Below are 18503 nucleotides of genomic sequence, written 5' to 3'. Positions count from 1 at the left end.
AGGCTCCTTAGTTGCGGTTCACTGGCTCCTTAGTTGCGGCATGCATGTGGGATCTAGTTCCTGGACCAGGGATAGAACTCGGGCCCCCTGCATTGGGAGCGCAGAGTCTTAACCACTGCGCCACCCAGGGAAGTCCCAACTCTCAGCTTTCATGTCACCTCCTCTGGGAAGCCCACCTGGACTCTTCCAAATGCAATTACACAGCGCTGTCCTGTGCTTCTATAATTCTTTGCCATCCCTTTGACACAGCGACAGTTAACCCTCTGACTGAAATCATCTGTCCCTTTCTGTCCCCCACTGGACTGTGGGTTCTAGGCAGTCTCTAGAGCTGTTGAATCAACAAATGACTCAGCCAGGAATGGGAGCGAGGAACAATTTATTCTCACAGCTGAGCGAATGGCGAGGCTCACAGCCTCGGTAGCAGCAGAGGCAGGCCCTCCCAGCCCCAGCCCTCTCCTCTTGGTACGGCAGCTGCAAGCAGGCCGGCTCAGGAGCCAGGGTGACAGCCCTCCCGCCACGGGAGCCGGCTGGCCACAGAGCAGCAGTAGCAGCAGCAGGTTACGGGGTGGGCAGGGGGTGTTAGGTGGGCTGGCTGACTCCCGCCCCCCCATGGATGGTGCTTGGTGAGGGCCTGCTGGGGTCGCCTGGACCGTGAGCTGGGGAGCATCTGGAGCGGCTCAGTCGGCCATGAAGATACGGCTGGAGATGTCATCCAGGAGCCAGTCGATGCCGGGCAGCAGGTTCTCCCCAGTGACAGCGCTGCAGCCCTGGATGCACCAGTGGTGGCTGCGGATGGAGTCCAGCTCCAGGGCCTGGGAGGGTAGAAGGTGATGGTGGGCCCCAGCAACCACAGGCCCTGCCCACCCTCAGCCCCTGCCCTCTGTTGGCCCAGGGGAAATGCATGCCTCCCTCAAGGGCCTGCTTTGGGAAGCCTCCCTTGACCCCTGGTGAAGATCTGTCAGGGCCCCAGGGCACCCAGGCTCTCTGTACACCGCCACGCCAGTACTACCCCTTAGTAATAAGATGACAACAAGGGCTTCTGACATTGTGCTATGGGCCCTACAAATGTCCTCTCATCCATTCCCCCCAAAAGCCCCATAAGCCAGGGACTGTGTTGGCCATTTTACTGAGGAGGAAATCTCAGAGAGGTTAAGCAACCTGCGTAAGGTCACACAGCTAGTAAGTGGCAGAACCTAGATTCTAACCCCACTCTTTCTCATTCTGGTGTTCAAGCTCTAGAATAGGAGTTAAGATGCAACCTGGGGTTACACAGGCCTGTGTTTAAATCCTGGCTACTCTGCTTACTGGCTGTGTGACCTTGGGTGAGTTACCTAACCTCTCTAAGCTTGCTTCACCATCTGTAGAATGATTATAAGAGTTCCTACCTCATGAGGTTGCTTTGAGAATTCAATGAGTTAATCCATGCAAAGAGCCTGGCACACAGAAAGCACCCACTGCTTGTTGGCTACTGTTATCCTGTGGAATAATCTATTTGCAGGTCTGCCTTCCCCCAGGCTGTGGGACACAACTATATCCTATTAATCACTGAATCTCCAGTATCCCAAATAGGTCCAGCCACGCAAGAGGGGCTAATAAATGTTTTTTAAATAAATTAACAAAGAAACACGTGCCCCTTTTCCTCCGTGAGCCTGCGTCAAGGCCTGGACTCACCTCACAGATAGCATTAGAGGACAGCGCTCCGGGCAGGTCCTGCTTGTTGGCAAAGATGAGGAGGGTCGCTCCAGCCAGGCGCTGGGGAAGAGAAACAGAGGGGGTCAAGGGGGGTGGAGGCTCAGAGGGCAGCCTGGCCCCTGCACTAACCACCCAGAGCACCTGGGGTCAGAGATCAACCTGGAAGCTCAGGGAAGGTCCTGCGGTAGTTGCAAAGGCACAAGCGGGGTGGGTAGTGTGGAGACGGCCTTTGTGTCCAGCCATTTACGGGGTGGGGGGAGCCCTGGGCTGGGCTGGGACCCTGGCTCCAGCCCAATCACCAGCCCAGTGGGCACTTCTCTCCTCCGTGCCTCACATTCCTCTTCCATAAATGGGGAGGGGGTGATGGGTAAGATGCTCCCCAGTTCTAGACTGCTCCGATCTGATGACCTGACATGCGCAAGGAATGCGACTGTCCCAGAGGCTATGGGGTCTGTTGGAAATGACCTTTCCCTCTTCCAAGTTCATGTAGCCCTCTAACTGTCCCACTACCCTGACAGGCCTCACTCTCTGCCTGTGATTCCAGTTATTTCCATACATGTGTTTGTGACTGGGAGCTCCTCCATGTGGATGGTGGATCTGGCCCTTAAAAAGGGCCTTGACAGACCAGGCCAGCGCTGAGCATTCAACAGCCAGGGTCTCACTGGACCTGCTCGACCCCCCTGTTTATGCCAGTCGTCCTTCCATAATTATTAACAGCTATCTTTTACTCTCAAAAGTGTCCTGGTTTTCAACTAAATGAAGTGTAGTAACCTGGCTCAAACCCTGGAACAGAGAAAGGACATTAGTGGAGAAACTGGTGAAATCCAAACAAAACCTGTAGTTCAGTTAATAGTAACTTACCAATGTTAATTTCTTAGTTTTGACATGTGTATGGCAGTTCTGTAAGATGTTAACATTAAGAGAAGCTAGGTGAAAGCTATATGGGGTATCTTTTTACTATCATTGTAACTTTTCTGTAAATCTAAAATTTATTTAAAGAAGAGCATTTTGGCCCAGACAATAACTTTTAAGATCGCCATAATTATAATGCCCAGCTGAGAGATGAGGCGGTGGAGATTCAGAGAAGTTAAGTGCCTTGCCTGAGGTCACACAGCGAAGAGTCCGACTGCTGATCCAGGTTCCACTGCCTCCCAAAGCTTCACACACTGGCCTCAAGTCATCCTCCCTGAAGCCCAATTCAAGGTGCAGAAACTGAAGCTCAGGGTGGTGAAGCAGTGACATCGCAGGGACGTCAACTAATGTCTCCATCCACAGAGTGTCCTGCTCAAGGCACTGTGGGCCTCCCTAGACCAGGTGTACAGGTTGTCTCTGCCTCCACAAGGGTGCTGGACACGTGGTGAGGGCTCAGTGAAGGAACAGACCCCACCTGAGGTGTCCCTCTGGGTTCACGGCCCTCTCAGGGAATCTGCTGAGGAAGGTGTGCACACATCCACATATGCGCACAAAGTACTGGGGCCCGGACACTGGGGAAAGCCCCGCTTCCCCTGCTCAGCCAGGCCTCCTGCCCACCTCCTCCACCAACAGGTTCTGGAGCTCCCGCTGGCAGTCCTGCATGCGCTGGCGGTCGGCGCTGTCCACCACCCAGATGAGGCCGTCGGTGCTCTCAAAGTAGTTCCGCCAGTAGGACCGCAGGGACTTCTGGCCGCCCACATCCCAGATGTTCAGCTTGAATCTGGACAGGGAGGGGGTGGCTGGAGTGTCAGCCTGGCCCCTCGCCTGCCCTCCCTGCCCTGCTCTGGGCGGGCCCCCCCTCGGGGACCCTGCTCACCCTCGGTGCTCCAGGGTCTTGATGTTGAAGCCCAGCGTCGGGGAGATGGTGTCGATGTCTTCCCCATTGAACTTCTTGAGGATGGTTGTTTTGCCAGCATTGTCCAGGCCACTGGGGTGTGCCAGGTTAAGGAGGAGTCCCCATGCTCTGCAGCCTGGTGACATCATCACAGTGCCCCTCTCTTGGGGGACAAATCATTTCCCACCACGTATCAAAATAAGTTGAACACATGCCAGACCCACACGATAAATGTGAAAGTATCAAGAAAGACCTTATCATCTTCTGACCAGAGGCTCCTTCATTCACCCCACGACATATACTGAAGGCCTACTCTGTGCCAGAATACCTCTGGTGCTGGGGGCGGCCTGGAGGCACAGTCCCCACCTCGTGCAGCGCACACCCTAGTGCGGGACAGTTGGCACGGTGCCCACAAGTGAGAAGGAAGGCACTGTCAGAGCCCGGTGAGTGTCAGCACAGTGGAGAGGCTTTCGGAGAGCGCCATCGAGGAGCCCCTTTAGCTCAGCACCAGGGAAGGCCTCTCTGACCGGGTCTCAAGCTGAGGCCCAGACTGCAAGAAGCCAGCTTTTTGAAGGACTGGGGGAAGAGCATTCTAGGCAGAGGGAATAACAAAAAAAAGTATCTGGAGGCAGCCCCCCTTGCCTTTCCTGTTTTTCGAATATTCCAAACCCTTTGCTGCTGAGCGTGCACACGAAATGGGTAAGTTCACCAGCAGGAGAGAACCACCCTCCTCCTTCCTTCGAACACTTAAGGGGGCTTGCAGCTGGGAGGGGGGCGAGAGGACCTCTCCCGAGACCCAGCCGTAGTCCCTGGTAACTGGCGGCTGATCAGCCCCCTAGCCCACCCCAGCTCCATCAGCCACGCTTCCTTCTCCACTGGATCATTCCCATCAGCTGACAAGCGGGTGTCTCTCCCACCTACAAGAGGCAAACAACACCCTCTCTTGATCCCTCTCCCCCTGACTTTTTCCTTTATTTCCTTCCCTTTATAGCAAATCTCAGAACTGTTGTCCATACTCACCCTCTCCAATTTCTGTCCTCCTTCTCTTTCTTGAACCCGTTAGACTTTTGCTCCCACTGCTTCCCTGAAACTGCTCTGGCCAAGGTCAGTCCTTAGAGACGCCATGTTGTTCTCCACTGGCTGGGCAGTCCTCAGCCCTTTTCCTCCTGCTCAATCAGCAGTGCTGACAGAGTCCAGCCCCCTCCTCCACTCCGGGACACGCCCTTGCCTGGCTCTCCTCTGACCTCCCTGGTCATTCCTCCTCATCTCCCTGACCTCTTGATCTGAGCAGCCTAGGTTCTCTTCCCTGTCCACACTCACTGCCTCAGTGATCTCATCCAGGATCACGGCCTCAAACACCATCTTCATGCTGATGACTCCCAAATTCACACGTCCCACCCAGCTGCTCCCCTGGACGTTGGTCCCTATATCCAGCCGCCTAGCTGACATTTCTAGGACGTCTCAGAGGCATCTCGCATGGCGCAATCTGAGCTCTCATCCTCCCCCCCGAATGTGTTCCCCACGCCCTTCTACCTCTCAGCAAGTGGCTCCTCATTTTTCTAATTGCTCAGGCCAGAAACCTAGGAGTCACACTTGACTTTACACTCCTTCTCACACTCATGTCTAATCCAGCAGCAATTCCTACTGGCCTACTATCAAGACGTCCCACAACTTCCATCACCTCACTGCTTCCATCGTGATCCAAGCTCCCATAGTATCTCACCTGTGTTACTGCAGTGGCCTAACTAGTCTCAGATCTCACCTCCTCTCTGCACTTCTAAGGAAAAGTCCCCTACTGTATGGCACAGGGAACACTACTCAGTATTCTGTAATAACCTTTATGGGAAAAGAATCTGAAAAAGAATGGACATATGTAAACGTATAACTGAGTCACTCTGCTGTACACCTGCAACAAACACAATATTGTAAATCAACTATACTCCAATATAAAATGAAAATTAAATTAAAAAAAAAAAAGAAAAAAAAGGAAAAGTCCAGAACCAAAAGGTCCCACGTGAGGTGGCTCTTCCATCTGACCTCCTGGACAGTCCTTCGAACACACCAGCGGAGTTCCTCCTTGGAGACCCTTACACTTGTTGTTCCCTTTGTTTAAACAATTTTTCCCAGATATCTACATGGTTCATCCCTCACCTCCCTGTCTTTATTCAACTGTTATTTTCTCAGTGTGGCCTTCTTTGACCACCTTATTTAAGCTGCATTATTCTCCGTACATGCTATGCATTTTACTCATTTTGTTAAGGTCTTCCTCCCCTCAGCATTACATAGAATGTCCGTGAAGGTCGGGTTTTTTTGTTTTGCTGTTTTACCCCAGCCCCCAGGACAGTGCCTAGCACACAGTAGGCGCTCAATAAATGCTTACTGCATGAGTGAATTCTCTGTGCCTTTCTCAGAGTTCTTCAAAAACAGACATGATGTAAATATTATTTTTAAGTTATCTGCGCACAGAAATGTCTTCTCTCTGCTAGGGGTGCCCCCGAGCCTGGCACAGAGGAGGGCGAACGAGTGCAGATGCCTGCTAATGGGACTCAGAAGGTCAGCGGGGCCCTCGGGCCTGCAAGCCGTCAGCCGCGGGGACACCGACTGGCCGTGAGACAGTAAAGAGACGCACGGTTGGACCCATGGGCTGAACAACCCGCGGACTCCACACCCCCATCTCCCGGGAGTGAAGGGCGGGGCCCACACGCCCCTGGGATTCCGACCTTGAGGGCGGGGCCGAGGCCTGGCACCCTCCGACAGGGAGAGGTGGCGCCCAGGGCCGATGAGGACAGCGGCCCCACGCTCGGGCCAGACCGACGGGTGGTAACGTTCGAGTCACCTCCGGGCCCCACCTCCGCCTACACTGGGACATCTGGTCCGGCCGCTGCTCCTTTACGCCCACACCTTTGGCCTTAGGAACAAAGCCCCCCGCCCCGCCCCGCCCGAGCCGGTGGTACGGCCTCCTCCCGGCCACCCGCCAAAAGCTTTGGTAGGGCCCACGTGCGTGACGCACAAAGGGCAGTTGGTATGGGCCGGCCGCACATCCCGCACCCGGTAGGGGGCGCCTGGCACCGCCCACCCGGCGGGGGCCCCCTGCTACCCTCGCGGCTCCGGCATCGGGGAGGATACAGCATGAGCAGTCGCAGCTCCCGCTCTTTCTGCTTCATCTTCTTCAGAATAGTCAGAAGCCCCATGTCCCGGTAGCCCCTTCCCGGCCGCCGTTTCTCCGTAGTCCCGGGACCCCTTTCCCTGCTCCTATTGGCTGTCACGCCCACAGACAGCACAGCCTATTGGCGGGCTCCGCGCTTGGTCCCGCCCTCGCTCCCACGTGACGGTGAAGCTGCCTGGCGGTGCTGCGACGGACGGTCCCCCTAGCGGCGCTGGCGGCTTGTGCGCGGCCGCCTGCGTTAACCCTTAGCATGCCGAAGGCTTGGGTGACTAGAGCACCGCCATTCTTTCCTTTCCAGGACCCCAGGCTCGGCTGGGAGCAGAAACTTGAAATTCCTGGGTTGTATCTTGGCTGCGTATAGGGAGTAGGAGTTCTGACTTAGAAGCCAGAACCAAGAGCCCGAAGGATGTTGACGTCACCTTGGGGCCACTGCGAGGCTCAGTTCCCCGGAAGCATGGTCCATATCCTGCTCATCTTGGGACTCGGCATCATCCCAAATCTGCCAGTTACAGGGCTTCCCTACTTTTCCTGGCTCCTGAAATCGTAGAGGGTAGGCCGGGGATTCTCCATCCAGGATGGAAATGGTCTTTAGGGCCCCTTTGGAAATGTGTGGAGGCGTCATTGGATTGTACCAATTACAAGGTAGAGTCCCTGTCGTTTAGAGGTCAGGGGAAAGACTTGCATAAAGAATTGTCCCGCCCAAGATGCTCATTGTTTCTTTATTGAGAAGCACAATTTTCATTTTGCCGATAAGAAGATTGAAGCTCACATGGTGCTTAGCGTGATTGACATAGTGACTGACATACAGTAGGTACTCAGTAAATATTTGTGGTTGAACGAATGACTGTGCAAGAGTTTGGTTCTTAACCTTAGCGCTCAAGTCCAGAAAAAGTGAGGAAGCCGAGGCCGGGGACTAGGCAGATTGTAAACACAGAAGAGTGAGCCTTATTGTCTTTTCTTGAGCCCTTCCCCCAGACCACCACAGGGTAAATGTGAGTAGGCAGCAGAGTAGGCTCTGTCTAATGCTTGGGAAAGAACAGCGAGGCACCAGATAAAGATAATGGCTAACTTCTGTGTCATTTTATAAAGCATTCACGTTTTCTACTTTATCCTCCCCGCAACCCTGAGAGGTTTATTTCCTTTTTGTAGATGTGATAGTGAAGTCCCCAGAATTTAAGGAGCTTGGGCAGCAATTTAAACTCAGGTCTGGTCAACAGGAAAGTGCACTCTTTTTCTGGGTCCCTCCATGGTGTTTGTCTAGAGAGGGAGAGGTCTGGAGTGAGCTGGAGCTCCCATCTTGCAGAAGAAGGTTGCAGACAGATGAGGGCTGGACAGAAGCGGGTGCCTGGCTGGGCCCCCTCCGTCAGCACCATCTGCTCTCCACCAGGCGCACACGAGGGAAGAAAGTGAGCGTAACTCCTCTTCAAAGCCTTTGAGACACAACTAAGATCACAGTGTGTTGCCATCCTGCCTCCATGAGTCTATGCTACAGAATTTCTAGCACCAGCACGTGGACCTTTATGACAGGGAAGTTCACTTTGGCATGGTTTGGAACAGCAAGAAATTGGAAAAAATCTAAGTGCCTTCACCGGGGATCAGTTACCTAAGCCAGGGTATCCCTGTGTGGTGGGTTCCATGAAGCCTTTGAGAAAGGTGAAGAACCTGTGTGGAAAGCTGTCCATGCCATAATAAGTGGAAAAAAAACCCGAATTTCAAACCCATTTTAACATTTAAAATAACAATAACCCCCTAAACAATGTTTTTTCACACTATGGGATACAACCCATTAAGTATATTGTGAAATTATTTTAGTGTCACAAGTTGAAATGTATGAAATTGCCCATATTTGACCGTTTTGACGACAAAGATATCAGTTTCATATAGCTCAAACTAGTAGCATTAGCAAAAATTAAATAGAATGAACAGAGCAGAAAACATTGCTGCCGGTGCCCGTGAAGAGAAGGTAAGTGGTGTTTGTTGAAACATTTGTTTCAGATACTTACATGGATATATGTACACACTGAGTCACAGTCACAAAAGTTTTAAAATTGCTGCAATTGTTGACTCTGGAGCAGTTTTGAAGGAAACTTAAAATTATTACCATAAGCACTTCTGGATTGTTTTACTTCACTACTACTACTGGCATTGAAATCCTTGCTTAAATGTCAGGCTTTAAAGCCCTGTCCTGTCCAAGCTGTTGTAGCTTCCCAGGGGCTAGAGTAGGATTCCAGTGGACACCAATTTGAAAAACAGCCTCATAGCTTGGTGAAACATTAGGAGACCAGGGGTAACTGTATTGAACTTTTGAATAATGATTGCCAGTAGCTAGAAGTCAAGGGTAGGGGAGTGAGGGTGGAGGGGCTTTTAAGGACCAATGTAGGGGCCTCGTGACAGTATTTTCATTTGCCTCATGGAAAGGGGGAAAGGGTGCTCCTGAGGAAATAAAATCTTTGGGGAATACCTTTGGAAGAAAACGGGGAAAGAAGAGCTCTAGAGTTGTAGTTATATATAGCTGTGAATATATATATATATATTCACAGGAGAGAATCATGAGATTAAAATACCCAAATCCTGACAGCTGTGAAACAGGCGTTTGAAGGGAGAGTTTCTTGGGGCTAAGTAAGTGCATTATAACTTGAGGGAAGAGTTCTAGATGCCTTTTGAAAGTGCAAATTTACCCAATGTCTGGGGAGGAAAATTTGGCATTATGGTTTTAATTTTAAGAGGTGTAGCCTTTTTGATCCAGACAGTCAATGTATCACTTTTATAATCATAAAGGAAACTTTGTTACTCAGAAACAGCAAGAACAACAAAAAGCCAGGGGAAAAGACCCTGCTTAAGTATAATTGTTGATCCTTAAGCATTAGCAAGAAGCATATCTAGGGGCTTCCCTGGTGGCGCAGTGGTTAAGAATCCACCTGCCAATGCAGGGGACACGGGTTCAAGTCCTAGGTCTGGGAAGATCCCACATGCCGTGGAGCAACTAGGCCCATGAGCCACAACTACTGAGCCTGCGCTGGAGCCTGTGCTCCGCAACAAAAGAGGCTGCGATGGTGAGAGGCCCACACACCGTGATGAAGAGTGGCCCCTGCTCGCCGCAACTCGAGAAAGCCCTTGCACAAAAACGAAGACCCAACACAGCCAAAAATAAATAAATAAAATAAAGAATTATTTTTAAAAAAAGTATAAGTATTTTATTTATTTATTTGTATATATAAATAAGCTTGCTCTAGATGAATTTCCTATTTGATTCTTTTAAACTGTAATGTTCATATGAGGTTGTTTAAAATCAAGTTACAGTTTTGATAAGAGGAATCCTGTTTTCCTCTCTGTTGAAACACATCTGTGATGCAAGTTTTATTTTGGGGACCATATGCATATGACAGAGTCACCAACCAGCACTTGATGGCAGCATACCCAAGTGTAGCTTTCGTCCTACTAATGAGTAAACAACTGGAGGGTTGAATGTACATCCTAATCACTGAACCAGCAACTGCCTACAGAGCACAGTTCTACCCTGGCCTGCTCCTGTACTCCCACCCCTTATCTCCCTATAAGCCTTAAGTATCCAAGGGCCACCCTGTCCCCAGTGCATGTGTACAACGTGCAGGCCACAGCAGAATGCCTCAAGTGGCGAGTCAGTGTTTGAGCACCCCGTTCTAGGTCTCAGCCCAGCTGCCTCTTGTGGGGGACAGAGGAGGTATCCTCTTCAACTTCCAGATGACGCAATGAGCTGTTATACCCCTGTCATCCTCCTCAGGGCACATGACATCCTCAGGCCTTTCCAGAACCTTAGGAGTGATTAACGATATGAAAATCTGAGCTATTCCAACAACTACATCCACGTCCACCTGACCTGTGCCTTGGCATCCCCAAGAGTAAGGCTGTGCCAGCAACTTCTTGTCTCTGCAGGGCCTGGCCTGGTGAATGGGGCTGGGGGGAGGGAGTAGTTGCTGTGCCTTCACTCAGCAACCAGAGAGGCAGGTACTACACTTATCTCCACTCGACAGGTGAGCCAGGGGCTCCACTCACCCAGATTGCTGCCGCAGCCTCTCCATCCGTTTCCCTGTTCCTCCTCCCCAAGGCAGAGGGACCTTTTAACCTCTGGTCACATCATGTCTGGCCTCTGCTCAAAGCACTCCACTGGGGACTTCCCTGGTGGTCCAGTGGGAAAGACTCCACGCTCGCAATGCAGAGGGCCTGGATTCGATCCCTGGTCGGGGAACTAGATGCCGCATGCACGCCGCAACTAAGAGTCTGCGTGCCGCAACTGAGTCTACATGCCGCAACTAAGACCCGGTGCAGCCTAAATAAATAAATATTAAAAAAAAAAAAAGCCCTCCACTGTCTGCTGGGTGCTTCCCGTATCTTTACGTGTTAGAGCCCAGGGGCTTCAGTGACCTACCAGACCCTGCATGAGTGGTCCCCATGGCTCTGTGCCCCCATCACCTGTTCCTCCCCTGCTTACCAATTCTCCAGCTGGCCAGTGCCTTAGGGGCCAGCACCCCTAACCCACACCTCTCTGTCACCTCCCTCTTTTCAATTTTTTGCTCAAATGTCCAATGTCTCAAAAAAATTTTTTGTTCAAATGTCACAATAAGGCCCAGCCTGACCGCCCTATTTAAGTCTGAAACTGCTCAATCCCCTACCCACATTCCCCAAATCCTTTATTTTGCTCTATATTCCCCTGTGACAGTTAAGGTCTTCTACCAGCCTATATAATTCCCTTAATTTATTACATTTATTCTCCCCCCCCTCCATCCCCTCTAAAATGCAAGCACCATGAGGGCAGAGAGTTGGATCTTTTTTTTTTTTTTAAAGCTGTCTTGCAGCACCTAGAACAAGGCCCGCCACATAGTAGATGCTCAATAAATATCCGTTGAGTAAAAGGAACGGGGCAGAGGGTTCATTAACTGCTTTCTAGCTACTCACCCAGCCAGAAAGCAGCAGAACCTCATCAGCCTTGTTCCTAACCACCAGGCTTCTCAGTCCCCAGACCAAGGCAGGCCTGGCCCCCACCGTCTCCTGTGAGATCCCACAGAGGGTAACTCCTAGACCAGGCCCAAACCGAGGAGGGCATCTCATAGGCAGCCCTCCTGCAGGTGTCCGGAGTGGGAGCTGGGGCCTGGAGTGGAAGGCAGGGAAGTGCCAGGTCTCCTGTGCCCACGTGTCCACCCTCAGTTCAATGCTCAGCCCCTGGTTCGGTAAAATGCCCACTCTGTTCTCTCAAATGGCACAACCCCCCCTCAGCCTTGTAGGTGTCCGCCTCCCAAGAGGCCTCAGGCTAATCCCAACCTCCAGCCACAGGAAAGGGGCCTTCCGAGGTCAGTTGTCACATTCCATCATTTTCCATAGAGGAAATTGGGCCCCAGAGAGGACACAAGGCTGCCTGAGGGCTTGCACTTGGTAGCACCTGAGCTGCAGGTGAACCCAGTTCTCCTGGGACAACTTCCTAGCCGCCTTCTGGCTGGGGCCCCCTCCTGGCTTCAGGAACCCTGGCCCAGGACCCGTGGGAGGCCCCTTCCTCAATGGTGCTTCAGTGAAGGTCAGCAGTCCTGCCCCCTCTGACCCATGGCAGGTTTCTGCCACAGGTGCGAATGCTCCCCGCTCTTCTGAGGGTGCCCTGTGTCCCTGTTATTTCCACTCCAGAGCTGGGAGACGTTAGCTGGATCGGCGAGGAGTAAGATGGGAAGAGCATACGCGAGCTGCAGCAGAACCCCGTCTGCCTGGCTCTGCCTCCTCCCCGCCCTGGGCCAAGTACCCTCCTCTCACTGAGCCTGTTTCCCCAGCTATAAAGCGAGGAGACTGGACGACAATCTCTAGAATCTTCTCACCAGACCGACTGCCAATCCACCTTGCCAAAGCTCTTAGCACCCTTGGTACAAGTCCTGGGCTGGGTCAGCCAAGGCAAGCCCTCTCTTGTCTGTGCTTGTGGGTCACTGGCCACACAGGCTTTGGCTTTATCCCCCATCCCACCCCAGCCCTCCAGGCCCTTGCTCGTGACCCTGGCTGGCCACTTCCCCAAACCAGCCTCTGAGTGAGGCCTTCCTGTCTCTCAGAGCTCTTGTGGGAACCGACACAGAAGCTTAAGAAGGGAGAGAGCTGTTTGAGGAGTGGAAAGGCTCCCTCCAGGGCCAGGGTGGTTGTCCTTTCTCTCCAGTGTCCAGGATCTCAGCAGGGTGCACAGCGTGGACTTCTCCACCATCCAAAGTGGACAGTGGGAATGTGACACCACAAGGGAGGTACAGCCAGGGACACTGGGACAAGAAGGAGCTCCCTGGTGACTGCTTTCCATGCATGGTTTCAGTTATCATGACAGCCTATTATACAGACAAGGAAACTGAGGCCCAGAGAAACCAAGGGCCCTGTCCAAGATCACATGGTTAAAAGAGGCAGAGCAAGAGACTTCCCTGGTGGCGCAGTGGTTAAGAATCTGCCTGCCAATGCAGGGGACATGGGTTCAAGCCCTGGTCCGGGAGGATCCCACATGCCGCAGAGCAGCTGGGCCCGTGAGCCACAACTACTGAGCCTGCGCGTCTGGAGCCTGTGCTCCGCAACAAGAGAGGCCGCGATAGTGAGAGGCCCGCGCACCGCGATGAAGAGTGGCCCCCGCTTGCCGCAACTGAGGGAGGCCCTCACACAGAAACGAAGACCCAGCACAGCCAAAAATAATAAATAAATAAATAAATAAAAAGGAAATTTGAAATGACCTATTTCTTAAAAAAAAAAAAAAAAAAAGAGGCAGAGCAGGGATTTGAACTCAAGCCTGTTTGGGACTTGGACAACCGGGGAAAATCCACGTGCTGTGGTCACTACTGCCACATCCTGCGAAATCCTGGGAGGCTCGCTGACTCTTCAGTGCTCAGTTGTTTATTATTTATAGTCCCTGCCCTCTTCCAGAAGTTTAAGTCAGCTTCCCAGAAAGATGTGTACGTTCACGGAGTAGCAGAGAATCAGAAGCACAAGGTTTTGGAGGCAGCAGGGGGCCCAGCAGGACTTGGGGGGTGGGAACGTGCACCAGCTCCCACCTAGGACTGGGCGGTGATGGCGTCATAGAGCCCCCCGTGAAGTCACCCAGTTCCTGGGAGGCCCAGCTATTGGCAGATTCCAGCTTTAATGAGAGCCCCCAAGGTCAAGGTGCTGTGCTGAAGTGAGAGTCAGTCCTTTCCTCTCTATGCCCTGGGTTGTCCCCACGATGTCGCTGCCCCAGTCCTTGCTCAGCATTCAGTTCATCTGGAGTCGTCCCCTTAGCAAGCCTTTCCTTTCCCACTTATGGGTCTCTGTGAAACAATAAAAAGAGAGAGGGCTGGGCTTGGTGTCAGAGACATTAAGTCCATCCCACCTGGGGATGTGACCTGGCCAGGGGATGTACCGCTGAGCAGCAGCTTCCTCATATCTGAATCTGAACCAAGGTGGTGGTGTCAGCCCAGCATTCGTTCCCTCTTCTCCTGCCAACAGCACCCCAGTACCCTCTGGAAGTTTCCCCTCCCTCACCCCTAGTCCCTATGGGACTCCAGCTTTAACCATTTCACCTTATCTCCTGGCCACAGTGAGTGATGTCAGGAATAGCCACAGGACTCAAGCCAGACCAAGCAGAGCCAGGTCTGGGACCTTTGTTGGAAGTATTGGGAAAGTGGCAGGGGATGGAGGGATGCACCCTCCTGGGGCAGCTAAGCTGGTGTTTCAGGTGGCCAGCTTACCACCTTGAGCCGGACCTGCCTGAGAATGTATCCAGCGGGGGGAGAGCAGATAGGGTGAGACAATGACTCCTGATGACATTGCTTGGGCATCATGATCTAGCCGTACCTGAAGCTGTTATACTTGAGACTTGTCAGTAACTTAAGCTTAGTTAGATCATTTATGAAGCTAAGGATCCAGAGATAACTAATTTCCCATCTCTTATTGAGACTCCTTTGAAAGCATGAGAAATTTTTAGCAGATTTTGTCAAATATTAAGTGCTGCTTCTTACATATGGACACAATCATTAACCCTCTTTTCATTAAATGTATTTCATTAGAAAAAAAATCTCATCCCTGTTCTTGCACTCTGCCGTTTTTTCTTAGAATAATAATAATAAAATACAAGCCTGCTGTATGTGAGCAAAAAATTCATCAGTCATTTATTAAGTGCATTTGTTAAAAGTTTAACAGATGTTTATGGGACTTACTGTGTGCCAAGCACTGTTCTAAGCCCTTTACATATATTACTTCATTAAATACTTATATTATTACAGTGAGACATAAAGAGGTTAGTTAAATGACTTGCTCAAGATCAAGTTCCAGGCCCTGGGATCAAGCCCCTCCACCCATTCTTCAATGTCCTTCCCAAAGAGCTCTTTCTCTGCAAAGCCTTTTCTGATCTCCCCAACAGGAAGTGGCCCCTGGCCGCCACAGATGCCCTCACAGAGGCAGGCTGTCACCCTCCTGCCCTGCCCTGCAAGTCAATGTGCTGGGCATGCGTCCTACACCCCATCTGCTTGTGAACCCCTCCCAGCTGAGGCTTAGCTTCCACACAGGCCCATCCATGGTTGTGGGCAGGAAGTCGACAGCCAGCCTCAGCCCCACCAGCAGTCACCTGGCCTCTTTCTCTGCTCTCCATCATCCGAAGCTCCCTCGAGGTGCCCTGAGGAGGCCAGGCCTCAAATGAGGGGTGCTTATGGTGGGGGACCTAGAGAGAGCGGTCCTCATCCCTGGGCAGCTGAAGCCGCAGGCATCTCTCCAACCCCAGGAGGCGTGGGAAGGAATTGGGACAGGGTATCAATGCATCCTGGCCTCTCCCAAACCAGCTGTGTGACTGTCACCTCCCGGTGCCTCAGTTTCCCCACTGGTAAAATGAGGAGGATGGTTAGGGAGAGTCCCCCAGGAACCTAGGAAAGTTCCTGTGGGAATGAGTAAAGCAGAAGTTTTTTACTCATCCAGGAAGCTTCTGGGGTTCCCAGATGGCAAGCTGCCTGCTGGACTTTCACTCATGTATTCATTAATGGAACGCCTATTATGTGGTGGCAGTGTCTGAGGCACTGGGAGTGCTTCAGAGAGTAAGATGGGCAACGATCCGGCTGCCCAGGAGCTCACGCTGCAGCTCTGGTTTGGGGAGGCCTCTGAGCCTCCACCCACGGGGGGCAGCAGGCTTGGGACTAATGGACCAGGCCCTTCCATGCTGGGTGTGGAGGAAGACTGAGGGCTTGGAGGAGAGAAGTGCGTCCTCCCACCAGCTCTGCCCCCTTCTGCCAGGTGACCTTGCCTCTCTGGGCATTAGCTCCTCACCTTCTAAGTGAGAGGTTGGACTGGTTGGCCCTGAAGCCTGCTCTGCCAGCCTTGCGTGGCCATTCATGGTTAAACACTACCCACTCTCTGTCCCTCCCTCCCTGCCACTCCTCAGGGAGATCAAGCCATAAACGCTGCCTTCTTCCATCTTCCTCCAGGGCTGTGGGCCTCTGAGAGGGGCCACAGGCATACTTGCTGACTGTCTCCTCTCCACCTGAAGCCAGGGTCTTGAGAGGGGAAGACTGGTGGTCCAGGTCTGGGGCTGGGGGCTTAGAGTGGGGATACTTGGACCCTAGCCTCCCCCCACCCCACCTGCCTCCAGATGTTTTTTTCTCGGTTACATCATGCACGGCTCCCCCGGATCCTTCCCTGAGGAGCTCATGGCTTAATGAGCCCCTCAGGTGCCTTCCTCAGGCAAGATGCCTCAGCCCTCCTGGTTTCTGGGAAACAAAAATAACTCAGAGAGGCTCCTCTCCCATGCCCCTCACAAGCAAGGAGGGCCAGGCCCAGCTGTCATGCCCAGCCCCACCCACCCAGGCGTTTTAAATTATGAGGCTGCATAATTAATCCTGTGTACCCATAAATCTCAGGAGTGGCAATGGATCCTAGCCAATATGCAAAGAGCTCTCTTCTCATCTCATTCTTTTTTTTTTAAATTAATTAATTTATTTATTTTATTTTTGGCTGTGTTGGGTCTTCGTTTCTGTGCGAGGGCTTTCTCGAGTTGCGGCGAGCGGGGGCCACTCTTCATCGCGGTGCGCGGGCCTCTCACTGTCGCGGCCTCTCTTGTTGCGGAGCACAGGATCCAGACCCGCAGGCTCAGCAACTGTGGCTCACGGGCCCAGCTGCTCTGCGGCATGCGGGATCCTCCCAGAGCAGGGCTTGAACCCGTGTCCCCTGCATTGGCAGGCAGACTCTCAACCACTGCGCCACCAGGGAAGCCCTCATCTCATTCTTTTCCGTCTTCAAATCAACTTTATAAATAGGTATAATTTCTTGGTCATCCACAGCATACATACGAGGACACTGAGGCTCCAGGTGATAGACCTGGTGAGTAGAGTGCCAGGTGTCAGAGTCAAGTCTGACTCTAAAGCCCAAACTGGTTTCATACCCACTTCATAGCATAGCAGGAGACTATTACTCTTATGCCCTGCTCATGACAGACATCACTAATCAATCATGGCATGGCAGACATTGCTAATCAATTGCAGTGTTCTTTTCTAATAAGCTCAGAGGCAGCTGTGAACTCCTAAACGCAGTACTCCAGGACACCATTTCCTATCAGAAGATCAAATCCACAGTATTTGCCATTCCGGTGAGCCCACACCATCAGCCTTGAGTCCTCAGGACTCAGGCACAACCCCCAGATGCTCTAGTCAGCAGGGCACAGGACTCTTCACTGTACATCAGTTGCTGTGTTGTTCTTAGAGAGGGATTAATGGCTCCACCATCCCCTGAACTGTTGTCCCCTCTAAGCATGGTCTCTCTTAGAGACACAACAACCATACAGGTTTGCTTGGGGCTTCAGGTTTTGTTAGGTCTTTAACAGAAGTTTTTATTATGAAACATTCAGGTATACCCCAAAGTGTAGTTAATAATATTATCACAGACAATTGCGTTCCCACAGTTGAAGCAACAGAACATCCCTGACACAACCGAAATCGCTGTGTGTCCCCTTCAGTCCATCTCTACCTCCACCCCCGCCAGGCCACCACTCTCTGAATTTTGTGTTTCTCATTCTCATACATATTTTTATACTTTTCTCACATAATTACATATCCATATTATTCAACATTACAGAAATTATTTTTGTTCAGATCTTGTTGCCACTTGCCATTTTCATACAGTTGGATGTTATGAACTTTTAGGCATGATGGTAAGTGCAGCTTTGAATCTTCCACCGTATCATAATTGTGAATATTTGTTGAGCTCTCATTCTACACCAGGCATGCTTTTAGGTGCCTTACCTGCCTTAACTCATTTAACCTTCCCGATAAAATTATTTTTATCCCCACTTTACAGATTTAGAAACAGAGGCACAGAAAGGTGAAATTATGTACCCGAGTCACATAGCTTGGAAGCTGTGCTCTTAATTGCTAGACGTCACTCTCTCTACTGCTGCGTGGTCTGTTGTCTGAAAACACAGTCAGTAGCCATCTGTTCTCCTATTTAAGGGCCGTTGCTTATTTTTGCCGACACGCCTCAACTTTAGTCTCACAGGGTTTGGGGGCGGTTGTATTATCTTACTTAGTTCCTACATCAAGCCTGTGAGTGGATGTCTGTATCATCTCCCTTTACAGATGAGGAAACTAAGGCTCAGAGAGGGTAAATCACCTTCTCAAAGCTGCACAGCTCCAGCAAACCAGAGGCGGACCGTGAACCTGGGCTCCTGCAACTGTAGAGCCCAGGGGTTCTCCCGTATCCCATGTGAGCCCTCGGTCCCCCACTGGCTTCCTCTTGGCTCTGTCCATGGCAGCCTGCCCTGCCTCTCCCGGAACACCCCTCCCCACAACTGGCATCCAGGCTCCCTCCTCTCGCCACCCTCCACCGTCCTCCTTCCAGAGAAGGAGCCCA

At 51.8% G+C, this 18503-nt stretch overlaps 1 protein-coding gene across 2 annotated transcripts; it reads right to left on the bottom strand.

Moving 5' to 3' along the window:
• Positions 1-359: 359 nt before the first annotated feature.
• ARL2 (ARF like GTPase 2) lies at positions 360-6782 on the bottom strand. Of its 2 annotated transcripts, none has more exons than XM_082477034.1 (5): positions 6626-6782; positions 3482-3592; positions 3223-3385; positions 1672-1752; positions 360-812 (listed from the first exon to the last, which is right to left on the bottom strand). In XM_082477034.1, the coding sequence occupies exons 1-5, from the start codon at positions 6688-6690 to the stop codon at positions 678-680; spliced, it is 555 nt and encodes a 184-aa protein (XP_082333160.1). In that variant the 5' UTR covers positions 6691-6782; the 3' UTR covers positions 360-677. The 2 variants fall into 2 exon arrangements, with proteins under 2 accessions (XP_082333160.1, XP_082333159.1); XM_082477033.1 differs by having other exon boundaries at positions 3482-3662; positions 6597-6760.
• Between the last annotated feature and the right edge of the window lie 11721 nt (positions 6783-18503).

The sequence above is a fragment of the Balaenoptera physalus genome (assembly GCF_965194825.1).
Source record: "Balaenoptera physalus genome assembly, chromosome: 10".
Classification (NCBI taxonomy): domain Eukaryota; kingdom Metazoa; phylum Chordata; class Mammalia; order Artiodactyla; family Balaenopteridae; genus Balaenoptera; species Balaenoptera physalus.
This window is presented reverse-complemented; position numbering and strand designations above follow the sequence as displayed.

Excerpts from the sequence above, each read along its gene's own strand:
- ARL2 (XM_082477033.1), bottom strand. The coding sequence starts at position 6,690 with ATGGGGCTTCTGACTATTCTGAAGAAGATGAAGCAGAAAGAGCGGGAG. Across the intron at positions 1,753-3,222 it reads AGAACCTGTTGGTGGAGGAG|CGCCTGGCTGGAGCGACCCT; the intron begins GTGGGCAGGAGG and ends TCTCTTCCCCAG. Across the intron at positions 813-1,671 it reads CCTCTAATGCTATCTGTGAG|GCCCTGGAGCTGGACTCCAT; the intron begins GTGAGTCCAGGC and ends CTACCCTCCCAG.